The sequence below is a fragment of the Vulpes vulpes genome, chromosome X (assembly GCF_048418805.1).
Source record: "Vulpes vulpes isolate BD-2025 chromosome X, VulVul3, whole genome shotgun sequence".
NCBI classification, from domain to species: Eukaryota; Metazoa; Chordata; class Mammalia; order Carnivora; family Canidae; genus Vulpes; species Vulpes vulpes.
Window position 1 is genome coordinate 92788451 of NC_132796.1, and position 25844 is coordinate 92814294.

At 36.9% G+C, this 25844-nt stretch overlaps 1 protein-coding gene across 7 annotated transcripts in view; it reads right to left on the reverse strand.

Moving 5' to 3' along the window:
* The window catches only part of TENM1 (teneurin transmembrane protein 1), a 796092-nt gene that overhangs the window by 235169 nt on the left and 535079 nt on the right, over positions 1–25844 (reverse strand). For all 7 annotated transcript variants that reach the window (XM_072744131.1, XM_072744132.1, XM_072744133.1 and 4 more), the window contains 4 exons: positions 24610–24820; positions 19923–20024; positions 18416–18610; positions 15146–15346 (listed from right to left, as the gene is read on the reverse strand). In XM_072744131.1, the coding sequence (XP_072600232.1) occupies positions 15146–15346; positions 18416–18610; positions 19923–20024; positions 24610–24820 (709 nt within the window). The remainder of the gene's footprint in view (positions 1–15145; positions 15347–18415; positions 18611–19922; positions 20025–24609; positions 24821–25844) is intronic.

A 25844-nucleotide genomic window follows, 5' to 3' on the forward strand; every position in this document is an offset into this window, starting at 1 on the left:
GGAACATCACAGGCTGGATTTCCATAGGTAGAGACCCTGTTGTTGCATTGCCTTTTTTGGTTGGTTTTAGTATTTCATGAAACCTGTTTTTTTTTTTTTTTAACACAAGTATCTTCCCATATATGAGAGTTTTGCCTCTTTTCCTCTTCACTTAGCTAAGAAACAATTAACTGTGAAACTTGGCAGAGGTAGGGTGAACTGTTATTGAATATCTGACTTATGTAACTGGACTATCTTCTCTTTGATTCAGTTCTTCGGCAATCTGGAAATAATTTGCCTTTACTCTTGTATATCTCCTGTCAAGGTGCACACAATTTGCTTAGATATATGGTTCTCTTAAAATCATCTTTAAACTTTTATCCATTCTCTGCTCCTTATGGTAGAGTTAAATCATATCTCAGGAGCTGAATTCTAGGATAGTGGTGGATCCTATTGCTTTCTACCAAGAGTCTTTAGGGACTATGTGGGTTGCTCCTCCACGAACTAATCTTTTAGACAGATATATATTTTTAGAGAGAGATGTATTAACCCAAAAGGATATTTCCTCACACATAAAAAATGTATTTATGCACCAAACCTGCTGGTACTGAAGGGTAAGATGTGGGATAAATCTACAAGAAACTTTGCATCTAGCCTGGAGGCCAACGTTATAGATTTTATTTGTATAGGATTCATGAATAGGATTAGCTTCTCTTTTCTCACTATGATGCTTAAGATGGACATTGTGAGAAAGTAAGAAGTTAGTCATTTCTTCACTATTTTAACCATTGGTATAGCTAGCTGTTCAGGAGGTTGTTTGCATTTAGATTATGGACTCACAGTGTAAGGAGGTGGAGAGGAACGAGGTGGACTGAGGGGCTTTCCCAAGGACCCTTGCAATTCTTCCCTCAGGTCCCTCAAGTGAGGGACAGTTCCTATTATGTATGAATGGATTGCTGATAATTAAAATGGATATTATCTCTGTCTCTACTGTCCTGGTATCTGGTTTGACAAGAATGTCGGACAGAGAAAAACAACTCTGGCCAAGTTAATGTGGTGGCCTTCCTAAATAAAAAGAAGTCATTTGGATTTTTATCAGAGTCAAGTTCTGTTTATGAAAAGCCTCTTGCTAAGTAAAAAGTCAGATTTAACATGACCTTGTGGAAAGATCTGAGTTCTGTTGTTCCACCGCATAAAGAAGCCAGATTCTGGGAGTTACACAAGGTACAAATATGGACAACGAGGTCATGGCAGCTCAGATGCCAAATGATAACTTGGTGACCCTGGGGAACCTGTCACCATCCTAGTAATTCTCCTTTATGTAGCATACAATTTGGTAAATAATAAACCTAAATAAAACACCTGAGGAAGATTTCATGGCCTATGAACCATCCAAGAACTACTCTGAATGACAAGGTCTAATCTTAGCCAGTTGGTTTCTTATCTCTATAGGTTTTCTGGCTGGACCCAGAGTGTTCTAACTCATTTGATTACATAAAACCTCTTTATGCCAACCAAGTTATAGATCTATTACTTTTTTAGATATTTTATTAGATATTTTATCTGAAAGATACGCTGGTTTTCTTCTTGGGAGACTGAAAGCCTGGGCTTCACAGGCTCATGTTCTACAAGAGAAGTAGGTTATCATTAGGCATTTAATAATTCTACTTTTGTCCCACATTCATATTCTTTATCATATTTTAAAGAACTCTATTAATGAGTCAGTGCTTCTCCTATCTTAGGAAATACAGATACATTCTTTTATGCTTACTTATTATAGTTTTATTGTCATAAATTAGAGGTGGATTTAGTAATGTTTACCACTGTTGTCTTATTATTGATAAGAAGGATTCTTGGTCAATTATACTAAAACCAAAATCATCATTTTTGATAGGCCTCCACCTGTAACTGATTTTGCCAACAATCCTATATGATAAGTTTACTTGTTCAGGTACCTTGGTATCTGAATATGATCATTTTAATTTGGAAGATACATTTGGTTATATTTTGCAGTCCTACCTTAATATACTGCCATATGCTAGATGCTACAGCAGTGCTGTCCAATAGAGATATAATGTGAGCTTCCAATAAAATTCACCATGAATAATTTTAAATTTTCCAGTAGTTACCCTAAAATTTTTTTAAAATGCAGGTGAAACTATTTTAAGTAAATAATAATTTGTATATTTATTTAACCCAATGTATCCAAAATATCATTTCAACATGAAGGAAGTATAAAAACTAAGGAGATACTTAAATTCATTTTCCAGACCAAATCTTTTTTTTTAAATTTTATTTATTTATTCATGAGAGACACACAGAGAGAGAGGCAGAGACACAGGCAGAGGGAGAAGCAGCCTCCATGCTGGGAGCCTGACGTGGGATTTGATCCCGGGTCTTCAGGATCACACCCTGGGCTGAAGGTGGTGCTAAACTGCTGAGCCACCCGGACTGCCCATCAGACCAAATCTTGAAGAAGGTACACAGGTGAAGTATTTCAGTGCTCTTAATACAAAGAAAGGTTTTCTTTCTGTTGAGCCATGCATTTGTCTTTCTGTTGGGGGGACACAGTGAATCAGAGAACTGATCATGCTACTCTGTTGTTTTGGTCAGGAGATAGAAAACTACAGTGAAATTTGATGGTATTTACTTGTGCACATAGCTTCTTTGTTTAAAGATTTTATTTGTTTATTCATGAGAGGCACAGAGAGAGAGAGAGAGAGAGAGAGAGGCAGAGACACAGGCAGAGGGAGAAGCAGGCTTCCTAGGGGGAGCCCAATGTGGTACTCGATCTCAGGATTCCGGGATCACACTCTGAGCCAAAGGCAGACGCTCAACCACTGAGCTACCCAGGCACCCTGCCTATAGCTTCCTTAAATAAATAACACATTTCTCAGCTTCCTTTGCATCTAGGTGCAGTCATGTGGCTTTAGTTATTGGTCAATGTGATATAAATGAGTGTTTCCAGCAGTAGCTTCAATAAAGTCTTCTTAAAAGAGTGGGGACAGAAAGGCCTGAGTGGCTTAGTTAGTTAAGCATCTGACTTCAGCTCAGGCTGTGATCTTGGGGTCCTGGTATCAAGCCCCTTGTGGAGCCCTATGCTCAGTGGGGAGTCTGCTCGTCCCTCTCCTTCTGTCTCTTCCCCTGCTCATACTCTGTCTCTCTCTCAAATAAATAAATAAAATCTTTTAAAAAAAGAAATAGGGGACAGACCCTCTCCTCACTCCCTAGTCTTTCATTTTGCCTAGAACACAGATGTGGTAGCTTGAACACTAGCTGCCATTGCATACTATGAGAATAAGGGTCCTGGGGATAGTAGAGGCATGAGTGGGAAGAAGCTTTCTTTCTGGAGTCATCACACAAGCTTCAGACTGCTTACCTCTAGATTTCTTTTGTGTAAGAGAAAATCACACTTATATCTTGTTTAAGCTACTCTTTTTTTTCCCTTAAAGGAAGTATTTCCTGTCACTGAACTCTAATCTTATCTGACATACCAGGAATATAAATTTCCTTTGTGATTTTATAATGCATAGCAGAACTTAAAGGGAGGGAAAAGACAGAACAACTACTTCTTAGCCAACTTTTCAGTAAAACCTCTATCCTACAGAGGAAACAACACCATTTAGGTAGGAACAAAAGCATGCAATGGTTTGGAGTAGAGAGAATTTTCATACTCTTTTAAACTATTTCAACTTTACAGCATCTGAAAATGAATTTCTTTGAGACAGCTACTAATTTATCTTCTACTTATAAGATTTGTCTTTGAAATGTGTCTTTATAGTGAGAATTGAAATATAATGACAATAATAGCTGCCATCTATTATTATAATTTAATGTCTATGATGGGAGAAACACTATGCTAGGTGTTTCACACGTATTCTCTCATTTAACCCTTATAACTACCCTACAGAGTAAGAATTATTTCCCCATTTCACAGGAAAAGCTCAGAAAAACCAAGTAACTTAGAAGCTGAGCTCGGATTTGAGTTCACTTCTATCTGAATCTTTCTGTCCCGAATCTCTGACAATTTTCCTAACTTTCTGACAATCAAGGAAGAGGTACCAGGATGCTGCCCTGTATATGCTCATTGCCAATTTTCTAGCTATTCAGTTCAAGTGCTGACAATGGAAAGGTGATATCTGAATTTGAACAAGCTTCTCTGAATGATATATTGAACAAAAGGTCTAAACCTGAGATTCCGAGACTTGTCTATTAACTATGGGCCTAATTAGCTGCACGACCCCGCATAAGTCATTCGACCTTTCTAGGCCTCAGTTTTCTCTTCTACAAGAGAAGGGGCAGAACAAGGTGATCTCTAAGATCTGATCTAGTAAAAACATTCCACGATTATGCCAGTAAGTCTGTCAACAAAGAAATGAACAAAGGGGAGACTGTTTGAAATGAAAGTAGGCAGCAGTGTTTAGAGTGCTTTAAAAACTCATTGCTTGACATGCAGAATAAGATTTAAAAAATAAATGGACTTAGCAGAGAAGTGTGGGAAGCTCTCTTTCATTGGTCAAACTGTTTCTTCTTAACACCACTGTTAATTTGACCACTATGGTTTCAGAAATATCTTTTGAATAATACTTCTCAAAATGTTCTTCTAATGTATATTAACCAAACGATTACTTGCATGGAATGAACTCATTTCAGTTTGTTGGACTCTAATGTGTTTACTCATACTTCAGTAGAAAGAATTCTTGATTTACCTGGAACTTAAAATTTTTTCTTCATTTAAGAGTAAAAAAAAGTAACTTACTAAAATAAAGATTGAAATGTTAACTTAGCTGAAAAACACATTTTACAGAGGTGTAAATTGAGACCCTGAGTGGCTGATTTGCCTAAGATTACACTGGAAGTCAGACCTCTGCCAGAACACTGGAGGATCTGCTGTATGTAGAGTTTTCGTGAGGGTCCAGAGTGGGGAACAGATTATTAACTCAACTTTGAGCTGACACGGGATTGGAGATCAATATTTGACACCGATCTAGAAGAAAATGTGCCTTGCAAAAGACAGACTAGAAGAAAATGATCTGTCTGAGGCTTATGTCTAAAGTAATAAGCTTCCTCTGAGATTTCATGATCACTAGCCAAGTTTCATGTGGGCATTGGGCCCGAATTTATACTATCTGTATGGTCAAAAAAACTGTAACCTGAGATCTTCTAATTTAAAGTTTACCTTGATTTTTCCCCATTCAGTGAAACCCTATGATAGTTGTCTTTCTCTGATTGACTTATTTCGTTTAGCATACTACCCTTCAGTTCCATCCATGTTGATGTAAATAGTAGGTATTCATCCTTTCTGATGGCTGAGTAATATTCTACTGTGTATATATATATACCATATCTCCTTTATCCATTCATCTGTCGAAGGACATCTTGGCTCCTTCCACAGTTTGGCTATTGTGGACAGTGCTGCTATGAACATTGGGGTATAGGTGTGCATTAAGGATGGCATGTGATGTGATAAGCACTGGGTGTTATATTGTTTGTTGGCAAACTGAATTTAAATAACAATAAAAATTTTATTCTGATATGTAGGAGACTGGTTCCTGACAGAAGCAAACATAAATCCTCCCCAGAGGAAAACTTTCTTCACATGGGACTTACAGAGAATCTCAATATATTTGAACTCACAATAAAAAATAACGGAAACAAGAAAGCAAGCCATCATATGCAAGAGTTGATAGAAACAACAAACCATAGACCCAGACCCATAGACCCTTGATATGCTACACTTATCTGCATATAAAATAACTATGTTTCATATGTTTAAAGAAAAGAGAGTAACCAGAAACAGGATTAAAGAGTAAGAAATTCCCCCAAATTAATGAAGGATATGTGAAAAAAAACTAAGTTAAAATTTTATAAATAAAAAGTAATCACTGAAATTAGAAATTCAGTGGAAGGGTTAAACATCATAATAAACAGGGCTGGAGAGATATTTAGTGAGCCAGAAGACAAATTTGAAGAAATCATGACAAAGAAAAAGAAATGGAAAATAGGGAAAAGAAGTAAATGACAGAGAGGGCAGAGTGGGAGAGTCTCATGGAACTTCCAAAAGGAGGTAATAGAGAACGTGGGAACATCAAGATTTAGAGAAATAAAGATTAAACATTTTCTATGATTAATGAAGGACAAATGTTTCTACATTCAAGAAACTCAGCAAGTCACAAGCAAGATTAAAAAGAAAAACTAATTTGCAGTGATCTTTAGGACAGGACATTGGGCCACGAATTCTATTGCCAGCCACAACTCTGAAACATACAAAATAAAGTAAGTTGTCCTGGGTCTCAAAGCAAATTAGTTCCTTCAACTATCAAATGAGGAGACCACGACCTACTCTACTCACACCTTATGGCAGTATGAGAGTAATAGAAACCCTTTTGCTAGATTACTGAGAATTTGGAAGCTTAGGTACAAGTCAAGTTTTTTATAGTAGATGCAAAAACCCATTCAGAATTTCTCTGGGCTTCAGCTAACGTGAAGCTCAGCTTCTCTTAAGCTTCCTATCCCTCTTCTCCTTCTCTCCAATTACTCAGAATATTTGGAATAGTCCTTCAGGTATTTTGCAGGCATTTTGTATCATCACAGATCAATGTGCAATCCAAGATTGGATAATGACCCCATATTGTGTCCATAACGATGAAATGAAGAAAGTGAGTATGTATTTGGAGAAAAAACTTAAAGCCATCATATAAATGCAGGGTATTTATATTTTAGGAATGAAAGAATATTTCAATTTATTGGTAAGGGTAAATATATGGGATACTCTTCAGTAATTCCAATCATCTGATTTTGACATACAGAATTAGAACTTATTTTGATCCGTTCCGATGTCCTGGCCACTGGTTTTGCACAACTGAATTCTGGCTTCCTTTAATCTCTCATGCTATGTCCACTATAAAACCTTTCTACCTCTTTCTGCCCTGTCAGAGGACGGCTAAGCATCAGGTCACCCTATAGAGGTGGGCACCCCGGTCTCTACAGGATCCCACCTACAGGACCAAATACATCTTTTATTTATTTATTTTTTTTCTTTCCAAATACATCTTTTAGCTAGACCCTTTGAGGGTCTGTTTTCACTTCATGTAGATAAATAACAACTGAGAAAAAAATGCCAAATAGCAAATGAACCCAAGATTCAGAAAAAGAGTTTGAATAAATGAGAGGAATGAATTTAAAGTGAAACAAAATTTGTCTACTGTCTTTAGATGCTATTGATCTGTACAAATGCAATCCTTATTAGTAACTGGACTTTAACCATGTAAATAAGCACACATCCTGACATTCATGATTACTTATATTTTCTTACCTCACAATTGCCACCTTATTTCAATATATGTCTTTGGTTTGAAAAACAATTTTCAAGCTTTAATGGCCTGGGATAGTCAGTAGAGTTAGCTCAGATTTACAGGGAGGCAGTTGCAAATTTACCTCTCTGTTCCAACTTGTCAAATTGTCAAAAGTTCCACTGGATTTTGCATTGCTGCCTGCTAATGCTGGCATTACAGGTGTGGTTTTCATTATCTCAGAACAAAATGTAAAAGATGTATCTTGAAAACATTTGATATTTGATGTGCTTTGAATCACCTGACTAGATATACAATCTAATGGTCATTAAATGAATTCTCTTTTATAAAGATAATGGATTTTGAGTAGGAGAATATTTTGGGGCTCAATTTCTATTTTCACTTGAGACAAAAAAGGCTTAGGGGGTGACAAACTGTCTCTGAGTGGGATGTGTTGCTAGGAAATGATGATAATAGTGTGATTTTTTCCACTTCATACCTACCTCCCAAAGATATATCTGTGGATTTAGTCTTACACACTTAATTTGACTTGTAATTCTCTTAAGGATGGTCTTGGGTTGTATTCTAGTGCCACCAATGAACTTCATTTATTGATTCAATAATCTAGAGTTAATGTTTTGGCTTCACTGTAATGTTAATGGTGTAGCCACTGTATCAAGCAGGGTTTTTTTTTTTTATTAAATCAATCAAATCAGAGTCACCTGAAGGTTTATTCTTTACTCTTTTAACTGAATAGAAAAAAATTTGCTTTACAATAAATTTGATCAGAGATGTTATACTTTGAATAGCAAGTTAATGAAGCCCATACAGGGATTAGTCACAAGCTTTTGGTCCCTGTATGCTAAAAAGCACTATCATGTTTCAGTGACTAGCTGTCTATATTTTAGCTTTTCTTTAAGTACAGGGAATTTGTCGCATATTGCTAACATTTTTGCTAAGAGAAACATTTCTTCTGAGAGCTCAGTTACCGTTCCTAAGAAATTCAGGTGTGTGTCCAAAACCGAATGGGGAAAAAGTACCTGCACCACTAGGCTCATATCTTGTTACAGTAACTATCACTTTTCTATTGAAGATGAAAAATTCTAATTATTCGAGTAGATGTTTCTCCTCACTGGCCTGATGAATGGCTACACAGTTGTGCCTGTAGCATGTGCGCTACATTTGGAACAAAGCTTCTTTATCAAATGGCATTTATGACTCTCCTGTTACTGTAATATCTGTAGGAAAAATACAGTGTACACACTCATCATGTCAAATGGTCTGATCAATACCTGGAAATTGAGGGAAAGTGATACATTGTATGTGGTAGATATGTATAGTCAGATGAAGATCCTTTGATTATTGGCACTTTCAATAAAGGGGAAAACTCATAATGTTTTTTAAAGCATATGGTACTTGTATAATCAAGGAAAGTTTCCCTGGCAAAAATAATTATATGAGCCTCTTACAACTTCCTCTTCTAATTATCTGTTTTATTAGTATATGCATATCACCATCCATTAGGGAATACTTAAAAACATAATGAGACATTGTTATAATGAAGATATACATATATATATATATACATACACACACACGTGTGTGTACGTGTACCTCTATAAACAGAGGTAAACTCTCAAATGACATGGTCTATATATCAAAGTGTGGATGTCTTTAAAATGAAAACAAAGCTATTTACAATTAATATTTTTTCACTATGAACAATACAGAGTTAAGAGAGGTTATGGACTGTATCCATGAACCATTTATAATCAATGTCAAAAGCTCAATGTACAGGATCAAGAATCATAGATCTCAGTGTTAGAAGGGGCCTCAAGGGCCATTTGGCTAATCTACCATCTCACAAATGGGGCAGCTGAGATTCGAAGAAGTTAAGTGAGTTACTCAAGATCACTGTGCTGTGAATACACACACACACACACACACACACACACACACACACCCTTACTGTCATCTCTCAGAATGGACAAGATGGTCACATGTCACAGGCTAGCCTGAAAACAAATATCCTTATAACAAAGCCTTATGGGATCTTTGGGAACTAACCCTGCTTGGTACATGATGATAGTACCTCATATGGTTTCTGGTGTATAGCAAATAGAATTTTCAGAAATATCTAGGGCTGAATGTTCCATCTCTCTTTAGTTGATTAATCTACTTCTAAGACATAGTATAATGAGAGAGGATCACAGAAGAGAAGAGCAAGAGTTGTCCTCTCTACATGAATGCTTACCTTCTATGAATTTCGCTGTCAGTTATCTAGGAGTAACAATAGGGTGGCTCAGAGGAAGTTTCATCAAGGAGAGAGGACTACAAAGCTCTGAACTCTGCTTTTATGTTCCCCCTCAAAGACTATGGGACCAGGAGAAGCCAGATTTTATGAAAGAAATATAGTAGATGCATTTTGAAATGACAATAGCTTTGGTTAGGGCTAATATTCCTCAGTATAGGTTTAATGTATTACTGAGATTTCAGGGCAAGGAGCTCCATTTTAAGGGAGCGTGATTTGACTTGTGGTATATCCAAATCTCAACCATGTTATAACAAGCTTCAAATATGTTCCTCTTGAGGTTTTTTTTAAAAGACTAATGAGTTAACCTTTGTGAAGTACCATGAGACACTCAGGTGAAAGAAACCTATATCAAGTATCAATCCAGTGATGCTAACAATACTCAATGCGCCTGCAAAACAGACGAGAAATAATCAGTAAACCATTCATTGCAGTCCTCTCAGTATCAGAGCGGCACAGTTCACACGCTAACAGCTAAGCTACATGTGCTGAGAGGAAGAAAATGATCAATGGCAAAGAGCATATCCACCTTTGAAATGACATGATCCATTATAAGAATCAGATGTTAAATTGCTTCCTGTACTGAGCACACTCAATTAAAAGTCTGCACAGTGAGATCATCTTGATGGTTAAATATGCTCTGTGGGAACAACCTTTATGGAGCTTAAAAATCACAGAAGGACTATTCCTACTGTGACACTAGAGATTTGGAAGGCATTTCCTTCCCCTATTTTTCAATTTGGTAGTTTTATTAGGAAGGCTTTTGCCAGAGAGGCTGCTGAGTTTTGGGTCATACCTACCCACCCTTTTGCTTCTTTGAGCAAGAGATGTTTCTAAGTGTTCTTTTTCTATTGGGTCCAAAATGGATGAATGTGGCTTTCATCCAGGATCTCCAGACAAGAATGTGTCATTCGTACACTTGATATTTGATGCCCTTCATCTCCTTGAACTTTCTCTTTTCTGTAAGCTCATCTATTCACTGGACTCCCAGCTCCTGTCTAACTCTTCCTTCTTCCTTTGGCAGGGGTGACGATGGAGGGCTGAAAACAATGCCAGACATGGAATGAAATCAAACAGAACTGGCTTCTATTTACAGGTTTGTAACTAGCCAAGCCTTTGGTCTTGGATGAGTTACTTAACCTCTCTGGCCCTCAGGTTCCTCATGTTTCAAAAACTTGAAACATATTCATTGTTGTTGTTTTTTTCTAGTTTTCTTTATTTAAGTAATCTCTCCATCCCATGCGCGGCTCAAACTCACAACCCTGAGATCAAGAGTTGCATGGTCTTCCCACTGAACTAGCCAGGTGTCCCCATTGTTCATTGTTTACCACTTGTCTCACCCTGCCAGACTGCAAGCTTCAGTAGTGCAGGAATCTCTGTTCTCCTCACTGAGGAATCTCAAGATCCTAGCACACAACACATAGTAGTTGCTTGATGAAAATTTGTTTAATAGATAAATAATTCATTTCTCCATTAATGGTGTTGCCATTCATCCAGTCTCCCACTGCAGACATCACAGAGTCAGTGAAAATTCCTGCCCCCCCCTTACACATTTCCGGTAACCAAGTCCTTTTTCCTAGCTTCTCTCGTATCCCATATCCATCCTTTTGTCTCCATCTGTGCTTAAATTCCCTTATACCAAGTTTTCAACATTTTTTACTATATTCTCCAATACAAATATGGTTGGGGTGCCTGGTTAGCTAGGTGGATAAAGCATCTGCCTTCGGCCTCAGGTCATGATCTCGGGGTCCTGCAAATGAGCCCCGCATCAGGCTCTCTGCTCAGCAAGGAGTCTGCTTCTCCCTCTCCCCCTATTCTTTTCCCCCACTGGTTCCCTCTCTCTCTCTCTCTCTGAAATAAATAAATAAATAAATAAATAAATAAATAAATAGTAAATAAATAGTAAATAAATAAATAAAATATCAAAAAAATACAAAATACACGGTCATGATATTAACCTCCCTAAACCCCTTCAATGGCTTTGCCATTGTCCTCAGGACCAAGTCCAAACTCCTAGGTGTGGCCCCTTCCTGATACGCAAAGTCTTTTGCGACCACTTCCTAGACCTTGAAGTAACACAAAATATACCTTGCACATTGCATCTCACTTAGGGAGAGACATTTTAAATCTTTGTTCACGATTGTCTCCCAACTGTGGATATGTTTCATCGCCTCACATGCTGACAGGGACATAGTAGGGACTCGATAACTGTTTGGCAAATGAGCAATTAAGATGAGGAGATTAGAGCACTGTGGTAACTTTCACCTATGGGCACACCATTTAACCTCTCTGTGCCTCTGAGTATTAGAATCCTTAGTGATGCTGGGCAGGGGGACTAGAGACCACCACATCTCTGAACCATTGAAGCAGGTATCTCTGCACTCTCTTCCACACCTAGTCTTCTATGGGACTATCACTTGTCCTCATCATTTGATTCATTTGGGTGGGTAAGGGTGATTTGACGTGAGGGAGGAGTAGGGTAGGGTTTAGGGTACTTCATCTGGAAGTGAGGAGGGGCGAGTGTAGAGACACAATTGTAATTAGCCTTTTCTTCCCCTTCTGAGTGATTTCTGCTGACAGGATTGGTGCATGTCTTTGTGTATTAGGTGGAAGGGGTGGGCTGAAGAAAGAGAAACTCTCCGCACAATGAATTTCATGTTGATTCGTGGGAAATACAAATATTTGAATTTGTACAACTGGTGACTGGTATATTGCCAAAGGTTTTGGCCAATTCTGAGGCATCAGGAAGGACACAGAGGGATGTGAGTGGCCTTAGGGAGAAATCATATGATACAGAATCACTATTCAATCAAGAAATGTTTATTAGGTCATATATAAAGAGGTAAGTTTTTGAGTAAATGTTAAGAAACTTCTCATGTTAAAGATATCGCCATGAGATATTTGTGTTCTCTAGGGTCTTGACTTTCTTCATTCCCGTTTTCTGCGCTCTTCTTGGACCATAATGTGCATTCCTAAGGTCTGAACTATATCCCAAATATGTGTGTCCAGTTCAGGATTCTCCCATAAGCTCCATTCTTGACTATCAATCCCTCACTGGGCACAGCCACCTGGATCTTTTGCAGATACCTCTAACTCAGCATATCCACAGCTGACCTCACCAAGTCCACTCTCTATGCCCACACCCATTTTTCTGCCTGGGCTTTTTTGGTCTCAGTTGGTGATGCTTTCTTTTACCTAGCCACCCAGGATAGTTATCCCTGGCTCCTCTCTGCCCCTCATCTGCTATGGTAACTCCCTCCTGGTCTGTTTCCACCTTGCTATTTTCATGGTGGCAATTTTAGCTAGGCCCTCTCTAACACTTCACTCCTGGTCTACTCTAATAATCACACTGCACTTGTCCCTTACGTCCCCACATCATGCATCTCCAATACATCCTCTCACTTGCTGTCAGAGCGGTGGATCCAACATGCGGCTTATTATAAACCACTCAGTGGCTTCCTATTGTGTCAAGGGGAAATGCAAATCCTTTAGTATGGTGTGTAAACAAAACTGCCTGCGTTCTAGCTCCTGCCCATGTCTCCTCTGGACTCCTAGGCTGCAGCTATACCCAATGACAACTGTGTCATTTGAATTCACATCTCTATTTCTTTAAGTTAGTGCTTCTGCCTGGAATGTTCTTTCCCCTCTTGTCCACATGATAAACATGTAATCATCTTTCCAATGTTGATTCAAGTGTTGACTTTTTCAAAGTCTTGCCTGACTACAGGACCTCTTCTCATAGAAATACCCGATGGCTCCCTCTGTGTTCTGCGGCACCTGACTCTGCACGTAGTCCGATGATAAGATTTTTTTTTTTTATATGGTGAATTAGGTGATGGGCTCCTAGAGAAGGGGATAGTATAGTACAGTACAATGGTTGAATGTATGGAATGTGAAACCAGAACACCCTAATCCAGATTTAGACTCTGATACTTATTATCTGGCTGACTTTGAACAGGTTATTTAACCTCTATGTGCTTCAGCTGTCTCGTTTGCAAAGTGGACACAATTATAGAACTTATCTCACAGGGCTGTTGTAAAGACCAAAAAAAAAAAACATGTATAACACTTAGAATAGTGCTTATTACATAATAATTATTTGTGTGCTTTAATAATAATACATATGTAAATATTCTTATTTTAAACTTGAAGCTCTGGATATACTGTATCTAAAACATGAAAGGATGTTCAATAACATTTAGCAAGTAAATCAGTAATCAAGTTAGAGTCATCCTATACAGTCCCATCATACCCAGCTACCTTCTTTCTCTAACCATTTTCTAGCTTGTTCTATGTATCTCTTCCACTAGACTATAAGGTTCTTTTGTGCAAGAGCCACAGCCATCTTGTCTGCCGCTATATCTCCAGCACCAAGCACCATGCCAAGCACATATATTTGCTCAGTAAATAAACGAATAATTTTTAAGGTTTGCATTTTAGTTACTATTACACTGTCTTTATCATTTTATCCATTTCTGAAACTGTAAAATGCAATCATCTCTCCCATATTATTTCTACATGAGGCAACAAAATTTTTTACAGTAAAGTATTATGTTAGAATTAATGCTCTTAACAGAGGGATATTCTTGTTTCTTTACAGCACAGAACTGCTGATTTTTTGGTTCATAAACTAATTCAGTGTACAGGAAGTCTCAGAGAGCTTCTAATCTTTTCTGTTTAGCACATGGCATTTTATATCCTCAACAAAATTCATAGGCAGAGGTTCTGTAGGAGTTATTATTTATTAATTCTACTCATTTCATGAGCACATAGCCTGAGGATAAGAAAAAAAAGTATAAAGAATGACCCGTTATCTTTAGTTTAGATGGAAAAACAAGTAATGCACACAAATACCTATATCATGATGCCATTTTTACTCTCTAGCAATGAGTACAGTATGATTTCAGAGGATCCTCTCGCTGTGATCAGGAGAGGTTTTAGAGAATAGCTAAAACTGTAGTTGATCTTAGTGGAAGGAATGGATTTTCATAGGTGGAAAGGCACCAGCATTCCATGCTGAGGAAAGGGCATAGAGAAAAGTGTGAACATGTGATATCCTGGGAGTGAGCAAAGCATATAAGTGTCCTTTTGCAGAAGGAGGGATTTATGCAGGAAGTGGAAGCAGAAGACAGGCTGGAGATAGAGCTTTGGAACAGTTTGTGGTGGGCTTTTTAATAACAGAGTAGGATATCTGAAGCTTATCTCTAGACAGTGTAGATCTATAGCTAATTTTAAGGTAGGGAATAGGAAAAGGAAAGCCAAGTTGTGGGAATAGCAATTGGGCGGCAATATGGCAACGTATAAACAGAGTTCCTGAGCTAAGTTCCATTTTTTAAGTGATGGAACACCCAGTGGAAATACTCAGCAGATGACTGACAATGAAAGATAATTCGAGTTTAGGGGAGATACATATTTGAAATAACCTGTATAGAAATGACTGCAGGAAGTCCCTTTTGACCCATGAAGGCATACAAATCAGACTTTGAGGAGTACTACCTGAAGGCAAAGACCAGTGAGAATTTGGGAGTGGAGGAAGGGAGAGAAAGAAGTAACTCCAGTGTACCTGTTGAACAGTCAGATCCTGTCCACTTGGGATCACAGCTGCACACTCCAGCGTCCAGAAGAAAAGTCCCATGTCCTGAGCACTGCTCTTGACATATAGGAAGTGGGGTTTCACAGTTGACTCCTCCCCAGCCAGTAGAGCAGTGACATTCTCCTTTTACACAGATGCCATGGCTGGAACACATTGGGTCTAAGCAGTCCTCTGAAGGCCCAAAAAGGAGAAAAAGGTTAAAAGTGAACAGATGTGGCCTGCATACCTTAGGATAATGAAACTGAGACAGGCACACTGATTTCCTAATATGTCATGAATACTGTTTTAATCAGGTAATAAAATGTCTCATTCAAAGGTATTCAAACCAGAAGATTATTAACACTTAAAAATATGGTAGAGTGTCATAAAGGTTGCATCCTAAAATTAGAAGACTAAGGAAACGACAAATATGTTGTATAATATTGTGATCAGTGTGTAGTCTCCCACACATATGGGTAGGTGCACCAGTGTGGGCCTTTGATAGGAATTCCTCAGCTTTGTGAAAAAGCCCAAGAATTTTTGGGAAGTCATTCCTTGTCTTTTTTGAAATTGGAATCAGCTCTGAGAAATGGCTTTCACTTGATGTGAATAGAGAAGAAGATATACTTAGTAAACATATACAGAATATAAAATAAATAAATGAATATATAAAATACACAAATATACTACATATATAAAATGTCTAGAAATATAAAAAATATTTATATATAAATATATAAAATATTAGAATGCACATATCTTTTTTTAAGCTTAGATTATTAGGTATTAGGTGAGCTGATTACTGTTGCATGAAATCATACAATGTAATGAATTTATTATAATCTTTCATTAATTTCTTAGGAGCACTGAAAATACAACATTTGTAAACCTAATTTTAAAAATTATTAAAGTTTTTTTTCCCATGCCTTCTTCCATCAGGATGCTGTGATATAGCTGTCAATGTTTTAGAATATCACAGATGCAATTCTATTTGTCTCTGATTCTGTGAGTTTGGAAATTTTTGGACACATTCTAACAAAGCTATAAACTCTTAAGAGTAGATCTCTGTGCTTGCTTTGAGGAAAACTGTTTTGTGCTTTTAACTGAATGACCATTCCATGGGAAATGGAAAGGTTGATTTCCAAACTTCTACCTTCCCAATACAAGTAAGATGAGACTAAAATAACTCCCCATTATGAGGATGTATGTTTTGAATTACTTTTCCAGCAGTGGAATCAGACTGATAAAACCTGCCTTCATTTGCAAGACCAGTCTGGTCTTGGGTGTGGCCTATGGTCATGGAACATAGTAAGGCTAACTAAGCATTATTATAATTAGCGTTATTGTCATTATAATTAACCTCAAATCTCAAGGTCATTAGCACAAGGCTTTACTACTGAGCTAATCAGCAAATAAATACTAAAAGGTACGCCTAATTTTATTTCATTCATTATTTGGAGCGAGAGCGAAAGTCTAAAAGTACAAAATATTGTTTTAAAAGGAGGCCATTTTGTTATATTAAAACACAGCAACTACTTTAACAAATAAAATGTTTAATTTAGTATAGTTTATTTTATTAAAAGGCCACCTTCAATGAGTAGGTAAGTCTCTTAAATCAGAAGCACGAGATCATATGGCTGAATGGGCCAGCAGGCAGCATACATGAATGAGATGAACTGGATATAAGAATCGGGTGTGTTCGGAGTGAACTGAGAGGAGTATCCAGTTTAATAGAAACTGCTGTTTCTTGGTCCCAGGTGATTGTCACCATGTAGGAACATGGGCCCAGGGTTATCAGATTTTCCAGTTGTTCCAGAGATCAGAAAGAGAGAGAGGTTTTTATAGGACACTTCTCTGTTTTTATATTTGGCAAATAGATCACATTAAAACAACAACAACAACAAAAATACTACCACCATCACCACTGTGTGAACCAGAAAAAACCCATCCATAAGCCCAGTTCAGCCTGTGAGTTTCTGGTCTGTAGTGTTTGACTGAAAATATTTTTTTTTCTGTTGTATTTGACAAGTTCATACTGTTAAATATGGTGAGCATTCTTTCTTGCTATCTTGGTTATTCTACAAATTTTCTTAGCGATCCCTAAAAGGGAAATGTAAGCTAAGCTATTTCTTCAACTGCTCCCAAGTTTTAATTAGAAGGGTCCAAATTAATTAGGTTAAACATTTTCATGGCGAACTATAGGTATTGTGAGAGATACCATGTTCTGGTGAACATGCATATGTCCACATCACATCAGAATTTATAGCTTAAATATGATGATTGTGGTTGGATGACCATAAAAACAATTTCCAGAGGTACTCTGGTGCCCTGTCTAGGCCCAATGCCATTCGTTGGAACAGATATAATCTTCACACCAAAATTCTATTGCTAACGGAAGGTGGAAAGCTAAACTCTTGGAGCAGAATGAGATTAAACCCTTTAAAATGCTGTGTAATAGTCTTAATGAGCCATCTTTAAAAGGCAATTATAGTGCATTTTCAGCAGCCTCTTTCCTGAACAACGGTTGTGATGAGACCATCTCCCATGGTAATGGTTTAATATTATTTCTAAAATCAGTCTTATTTGAGGAATGTGGCATGAAAAAGATCTGATTACTAGTAAAGTTATTTTTCAATGTGTCTCTTTAAATGATAAAACTATTGCCATTTCAAACTACATTTGTGCATGTGTGCGTAAAGGTTCCTTTGGGGTTAATTGTAATATAAAGGCACTGCCTTGAAACTCATTAGTAGTAACTTGGCTTCCTTAGGCACGGAGGTCAAGTTTCAGCATGAGGTATGTAAAAATAAATAATATAAAGCAATGATAATAATAGTAATTACAAATCGCTCCCAAAGAAAACATTCAACAAAATGGTTCCAAATGTGCATATATTATTATTTTTATATGTGCTTTAAAGATGTAGCCTAATGTACTATGTAATAACGGAAGCACACGAATTAACACCTAATATCATCAACATGGAAATGCTCAAGTTATATAAGTTAAAAATAGAGGGGAAAATGCCATTTTTCCTTAGCACTCTGCAAGTGTCACAGATACAGCCTCGTGTTAATATTAGAGACTGTCAGAAGAGACATGAACTCCCCCGACTCCAGCCCTTTGCTCCACGTACTAAAGACATATTGAACATTTACAGCTTGCAAAGACGACTTGCATCTCTACTAGAAGCACAGAATGACACTTGGACAGTTCGGTGAGAGAAAAGCCTGAAGCAATAGATGAAAATGGGGCTCTGACCTTCCTCGCATATTTCTCCTTTGTATCCTGGCACACAGATGCAGACTCCCATGATGCAGGTGCCGTGACCGAAGCATGTTGGGTCAATGCATTGCTCTTCTGGAACGTCGCACTCTGGCCCCTTCCAGCCATTTCGGCAGACACAGTGTCCTTTCTCGTATTCTCCATTCCCGCCACATAGCACAGGGCACGAATCTGAAGGTTGGCAAATGAACTTGTAGTGTTCTCAGAATGCTTTTAAAATCTCCAAAGGGGCATTACTCTATTGATTCTTGTATAATATTTAGGCAAAAATTTGTTCTATTTCTGTCTTAGCCTTTATTAAATAGGCACATATTTGTGATTGCAGACAGAATTTTCCTCTTTTATGGGAGTGGGGTAAGGATAAGATATAAAAGTATCCTGAGTGGAAAAATTATGTCAAGTATTTGTTTTTGATCTCACCATACTCTTAAATAGCTATTATTATTATTATTTCAAGCTAGGTTTTTTTTTTCCTCTTATGGCTTTTCTACCTCAAACAGATATATGTTACTTTTAAAAAGAAAAACTTGAAAAATGTAAAAACTGATAAATAGGGGAGTTATTCATGTTATAAAACGTTATCTTTAAAAAGCTGTATATTTAAAAAGATTTATGCTGGGCAGATGTCTATTCCCATGACACTTCATGCAGATCTTTATTAGAATACTTACTCTGCATTGTCATTGTTCGCTCCCTATTAAAACTATGGGCTCCTTGAGGACAGGACCTGTATCTTCTGTCCTATTCAATTTATAATACCAGCCACCATCTTCACTCCTAATCCCTACATTTGCTAGATTTATCATGCTCCTAGGAAGCCAGCAAGTGCCACAGAATTGTCAACTGAGCAGAATTTAATCTAAGGAAACTGAGTGGCTGGGAAACCTGAGATTAAAGCATTAGCAGACTGAGAACTCTAAGAATATATTGAAAATGACTGGAAAGCACCTCTATGGTAATAACTGTAAGCCTATGGGGAAACACGGTGTGATTTACCTAAAGCTTTTCAAGAATTAAACTATGGGCAAATCCAGGAAACAGTAAAGTTTGCCAGGCTTAACTTCTGACTTGCCAGTCTTTACTTTCTAAGGCTACTTACCCATTCTGTGACTACCTATCCTTTCCAGTCTATATGGGTATGTATAGCAGTTACAGATTATCTAGGTACAAATTCCACCCTATTTCATCTCTCTGAGGTTGTTTCTTTGCCCACTAAACTGGTATAACAGTAGATCTACTTCATTGGGCTATCACAGTAAGTATGAATCAGAAGAGGTAACAAAGTGTTTAGAACAGTGTCTGGCAGTATAAGTGTTCAACTTTTGGTTACGGTGGTGGTGGTGGTGGTGGTGGTGGGGTGGATGCTGCTGCTGTTGCTGTCACTTCTACTGCCACTTCTCCTCCTCCTCCTATTGCTACTGATCCTGAGTTCTCAAATAACATGTATTTCCCTACACCAATTGGAGTAACAGAGCAACATTACCTCTCGCACAGTCAGGCCCAAGGAATCCTGGAAAACAATGACAATGGCCAGAGATACACTCTCCATTTCCATTGCAATTGGTTGAACAGTCATCCATTATTTCTAGTAACAGAGAGAAAAAGAAAAACAAATGAGCAAACTTCCAGGCTGTAGAGTCCTTAATTTTTTTTAATTGCAATAGTCTGGGCTTATAACAATCTTGTCCTCTGCTTTCTTGGAGCACTTACTGTTTCAAATCAGATGCCAAAGATTTTTGTAAGATGTCACATGCAGCACCAAATTATTAAAAGGGCCCTGGATTTGCTGAATTGGCTATTCAAGGATGAAACTAAAAACCAATCTCATCTCTAAAGTGCATAAAGGGTCTAGATGAATTGTATTCTTATGAGATGTTCATGACAAAGCTTAAAATGTCCTAAGATTATAGGACATTTCTCAAAAGCAAAATGGGCTTAAAGATCCAACCCAAAAGACTAAGTCTACTGTTTACTTTTAAAATTTAGGTTGTAGCAAATAAAAAATTTCTTCTCTAGCATCTTAAAATGTGTAATATACTACCTTGACAGCTTAAATATGATAATCAGTATTTCATTTTCATTAATAAGTGACAATGGAAGGCTTTTAAAGTAAGTGTTCATATTAAATTCACCACCACTAAAAGCATTAGAACCTAAGTATTTTGTTGAGAAATGCTTTCTTGACTGTAAATGCTTATCAGTTTTCTGCCACTAATTTCCCTTCAATCCATTCTTAGAGAAGAATAGGTTTCAGGGGAATTGAGAAGGCTTTGAAGGTGCCCATAGGTAGTTCTAGTGACATAAAGATGTGCAGTGCGACAGAACTTTGATAAGTCTTGTGGTAAGTAACTTGGTTGAAGAGGTATGAAGTTATACAAAAGCCAGACTCTGACAATGAAAAAAAAATGATTTCTAGTTTAAAATTGTATTTGAGTATAATAAAATCAAATTCCAAGTCCATGAACTATTATGGTATGTGTGCTTTCTTCTTTCAGTTTTTTTTTTTTTTTAATCGTCTTCTCATTACTCTTTCTGGAAGTTTTCTATACTTAGCATTCTTGGATTCAGAGTTTTATGTTCTGGCCCATTTAACTCATACTTCTCGTATGTACCAGTTTTTCCTTTTCAATCCAAATTATCTACTTCATCTAGTTTCACTTGCATAAGCTATTTCCAATTAGAAGGAGATATTCTAGGAAGTGGTCTTGGCATCTTCCACTCAACTATGAGAATTTATAATGAGGGTCGAGAAATAGCATTTCTTCAAATGTGGCCTTTTGACGACCTGTATCAGGAGGATCACCTGAGGCACTTAAAATGCAGATGTCTAGGCTTCATTCCAGATCTACTGAATCTGAAGAATGCAGCCCAGTGATTCACATCCTAAAAAGAACCACCTGTGACCCTGCAGATGCTCACCACATTGAAGCATTGAGGACCAATGCTTCCAATAGTAAACCTCCATAGTTAGACAACTTCTGATCTAGACTTGGAGTTCAGTCTTGGGTAGAATAAAAGTGAGAGGAAGAAAAATGGTATCTAGTTTATTCAGGGAATTCTTAGAAGGCTGAGAATAAATCCAGTCACTGTGTGGATAGCCACCCTATTATCACTCAGAGAAGTTTCTTTTTCTCACCCCCGTGTGAAATACATCAGATAGCTTTTTGCAGGTTTACAGTAAGTTATTCTCTGATTCCTGTGTTAGAAAACTGAACTGGGTAAGAAATTTATACATGGCATTTGCTGAACTACAACTGGTCTGCCAGAAATGGAGCATTTGACAAAGAGCTACCCATTTTTAACTTATTAAAACATTAGTTATTTTCATAAAATCATTAATTTATTTAAAAGATCATTATGAAGAGGCACAGAGAGTTATTTCCATTCAAAGATGGAACAATCATTTCTTTATTTTCTATTTAATCTATCTTTCTTGTACTAAGCAACAGTGGCAGTTCTTAGATCTACATTTGGATTTTCCCTGCTTATTAATAAGAGGCCATGGAGGAAGCTTTCAAAGGTAAACATAGTTGAATTTAATTTCACACCAGCTCCTATTGACAACTTTATGGAAGCAGCATTGTGGGAATGTAGCCATTGTAGAAAAATGTTTAATAAAGTTTGTTATCAAAATAAATAAAAATCCCTACATCTTATTGACTTATCTAAGATCTGTCCCTGGGCCCCCACTGCCACACAGAGCTTAACACCAGCAATGTAAATGACAAGGGAAGGCAATATAGGGAGGGAGGTTCTGGAAGCTGCTCCCTCTACCAGGTATGACAGAGACACTGGGACAGCCTAGGGAATCTAGAAGGAGGATGGCTATAGCAGGAGCACATAAGTAACCAGTCATAAAAAACAATGTGTTTGCCTATGTTGGTTGGCCTCCATGAAATTTGGCCTTCTATCTTTTTAATCTTACTTCAGAATCACTTCCTTGACTGCGGTTCATTAGAGTTGAGAAGGATTTTAAAGTTCTCTTCATAAAACTCTGTTCTTATTCTAGAGTCTAAAGCCCTTCGGTAATCTGCATCTGCACTGATGATGGGTTTTGCTTCTGGCAGGTTTTCTTATGGGAGAAACTAAAGGTAATGATTAGTCTGATGGAATAATTTCAGTATAAAGGGCATGGGCTTTGGAATCAGACATACTGGGTGTCTCAAACCTCAATTTTGCCACTTGCTGGCTGTGAGAGTCTATCAGATTATTTACTCATTCCAAGCTTCCATTTCCTTATTTATTAAATAAATATCACAACACCTGTGCTATCAGGGCTGTGATGAGAATCTAACAAGATAACTGAATGTAAAGCATCTGGTACAGTGCTTGGGGCAGAATGGCACTCCATAAATGGTATATATTATCATGTTACAGAGCAAGTTGGCTGAGATTAGGGGATATTGACAACTCTGTCTATATTACTGGAAAATAATATATATTAATACATCAGTGGTTAGCCTATATTAGTCATTCAATAAATGTTGGTTGTTAATACTGTCTTGATTCTTATTAGCAGTGGACTAAATATAGTTAAGATCAATCAACTGCTTCTAACAGTATCATGAAAGAGAGAATGAGCAGCATTTAGCGTAAATTCATACAAAGCTTAAACTGTTTAATCAAATATATTAGCTTCTTTTTACTATAATTAAGATAAATTATAAAAACATAAACAAATAATGGGGAGAATTTAGAGTAAATAATTTAATACCTTTGATTTTTTTCAGAAATTTACTCAGATTCTTTTTAAGTGGAAATTGCAGGAGAAGTGTGTCTGTTGCTTCCAGAAAAGTAAACAAACAAACCAAACCTGACTAGCATTAAGGAAAAAGCAAATACTTTGTTGCATATGAAACTGACAGCTTGATATCTGGATAATAGGTATTCTATCTCAAAGGTTAGCTTCTTTTTGGGAGGAAATAAGGGAGGGAAAAAACTTCAAGCATGTTTCTGGGTCTATTGATTTTTGAAAGGTTAATAGTTGGGTTAGTGTTTTAACTTCAGCTTAGTGGTAAGGATAACAGGAGGGAGAAAATCTTCACAAATATTTTAGATCTTCTAACTGCTCGATTTCTTAGGAGAAACTCAACCTCTCATAACTCATTGGCATTTGCATTATCAAAATTGGGACTTGACAGAAAAATATCATGAAAGGTACATCTGAGAAATCTGCTCCATTGAGTTTATGAGTGTTGCAAAACAGTGTCATGGCTTAAAATATTTTTTTCTAGTTTAACAAATATGTTGTCTTTTGAAGATGTAAAATCAGTGTAGTTTTTCTCCAGGGGGAAAAATCATCAGTGCATTTTTATAGCCTTTCTGATTACTTTAGAGGGAAGTTTTTGATAATCTTATGGCTGGAATACCATTTTCTACTGACTCAAGGTCTTTGACATCAAGTAAAAATAGAACATAATTGTTATAAAGAGCAGATGGTATATCTATTAACAGTCAACACATCTTCCTAAACATATGGTTGAACAGGTTAACTAAAGGATAAAGTGGTGAGAGTTGTATAGAAAACTGACAGCTGTAAAGTATTTTCCTTTCTTTTAAAAGACATGTGTTTTAGGAAAATTCACACAATAAAAATACTGAGTCTATGAGATGTTTCCCTTCAAGGCTAACAAATTCTAAGAAAAAAAAAAGGCTTTGAGTGACCCAAGTTATTGTCCTTAAGACTCTGGTCTAAATACTCTTAGGTTGTATTTTGAAGCCTTAATGGTTCTAGAATCAGCTGTTCAAAAGAAGAACTGGACTGATGCTAGTTCTTCCATTTTAAAAGGTATTTATTTGCCTTTTCTTTTCTAATAGCTCTTGAATTAATTGAGATTATTTTGCTTATTCCCTACTTCATTGAAGTTGTTGATCTATGCAGCCTTGGTAATGTTATTATCCAGGTAATTATTCCCATTGAAAACATAAAAATGGTACAAGGCAAATATCCTACAATAGCAGCAAATAATGGAGCATTTAAAGAATCTTAATCAGCATTTAAACAACACTAATGACAACAATAATATAAGCCTTTCTCATAGTGACCTATCTTGAATAAGGACTTTAAGGCAGAATGAGCAATGAGTTTAAACAACATCTGTATCACTTTAATCACTGATCTCTTTCTAGAACCATACTGTTAATTCAAAATAATAGTCAAGACAGCTTACCAATTGCTGTAGTTAACACGAAAACTTGCTCCATCTTTTTTCCATCATTGTAAAATGCCAGATACCAAGGCCCTTGGTCCATATACTCTATGAAACCTGTCTCCTGCAGTGAGGTTAAGATCAGGTTCCGAGGGGAGTGTTGGGTATCATCAGAGACCTTGGAGTCCTGCTTCACCAATTGTTTTCCATCCATCAATTTTACAAAATCAAACTGGAACAAATACACATGCAAATATGAGCTACTACTTTTACTTCTAGACTAATGAAAAACTTTAACTTCAATTGCCCTATTTCATACTTCATACTTCTTTCAGGTAGGCAAAGTGAAAAAAGAAGTCATTTGTTCTTAAGTATACTTAAACACAGAAGTATATTATTAATTCTGAAGAAAAGCCCCACTATATAAGTGTCATAAACCTTTGAGTTTGGAGTATTCAAAATAATGGTCTAAAAATAAATAAAACAAGAAAGAGAAAAAAATCTTATTTAGTATTTGGCAAGAGAATCTTGATATTTTACTAAAGTATCAAATAAAAGATATTCAAAACTATGCATTCTCCTCAAAAATATGATCATGATCTTCTCTACAAATACAAGAGTTTTGCAGTTTTTAAAACAAATAGTAAAAAATTTGAGAATATTCATAATAATTTACTACATTTTTGGTAGCATAATTAAAAATCTAAAGGACCCCCTCCTTTTTTCCCCTAATCAGTGGACAAGTACACTTTTCCCTTGGTATTTTTTTAAGTCACATTTGAATGGCATTCTAATTCCCAGCTTATTTCCATCCAGAAGGTAAGGTTTGGACTACAGTCGTATCTGTTGAAAAAAAAGCAATCCCCTGATAGTTATGATCCTTATGCTACTTCTTAGATGGAGTAGGGCCCCAAATGGGTTCATGTAGAGAAGAGATAAGGAAAAAAATGAGAGAAATCAGGTGGCTAATATTTATGAAGGGCTTTGTAAATCACAGAGGTTTTACATATTTGAGTTATTATTAACAATAACAAGAAAAAATTTCTACCTGTAAGATAAAACCTGCCTTTTGGGCTCATTTCCCTAATAGATTTGCATTCTTCATTGGGACAAGGGTTCAAGGCCATATGGAGCCAGCTAAGGTGGTGTGGGCCCAAAAGCTAAGTAAGATGAGGGTGTGGGGAAAGCTCACAATTATCCTATTCCAGGAAATGAAAGAATTCAAGTTTCAAGAATATTTTCTTAAACTTTCTTTT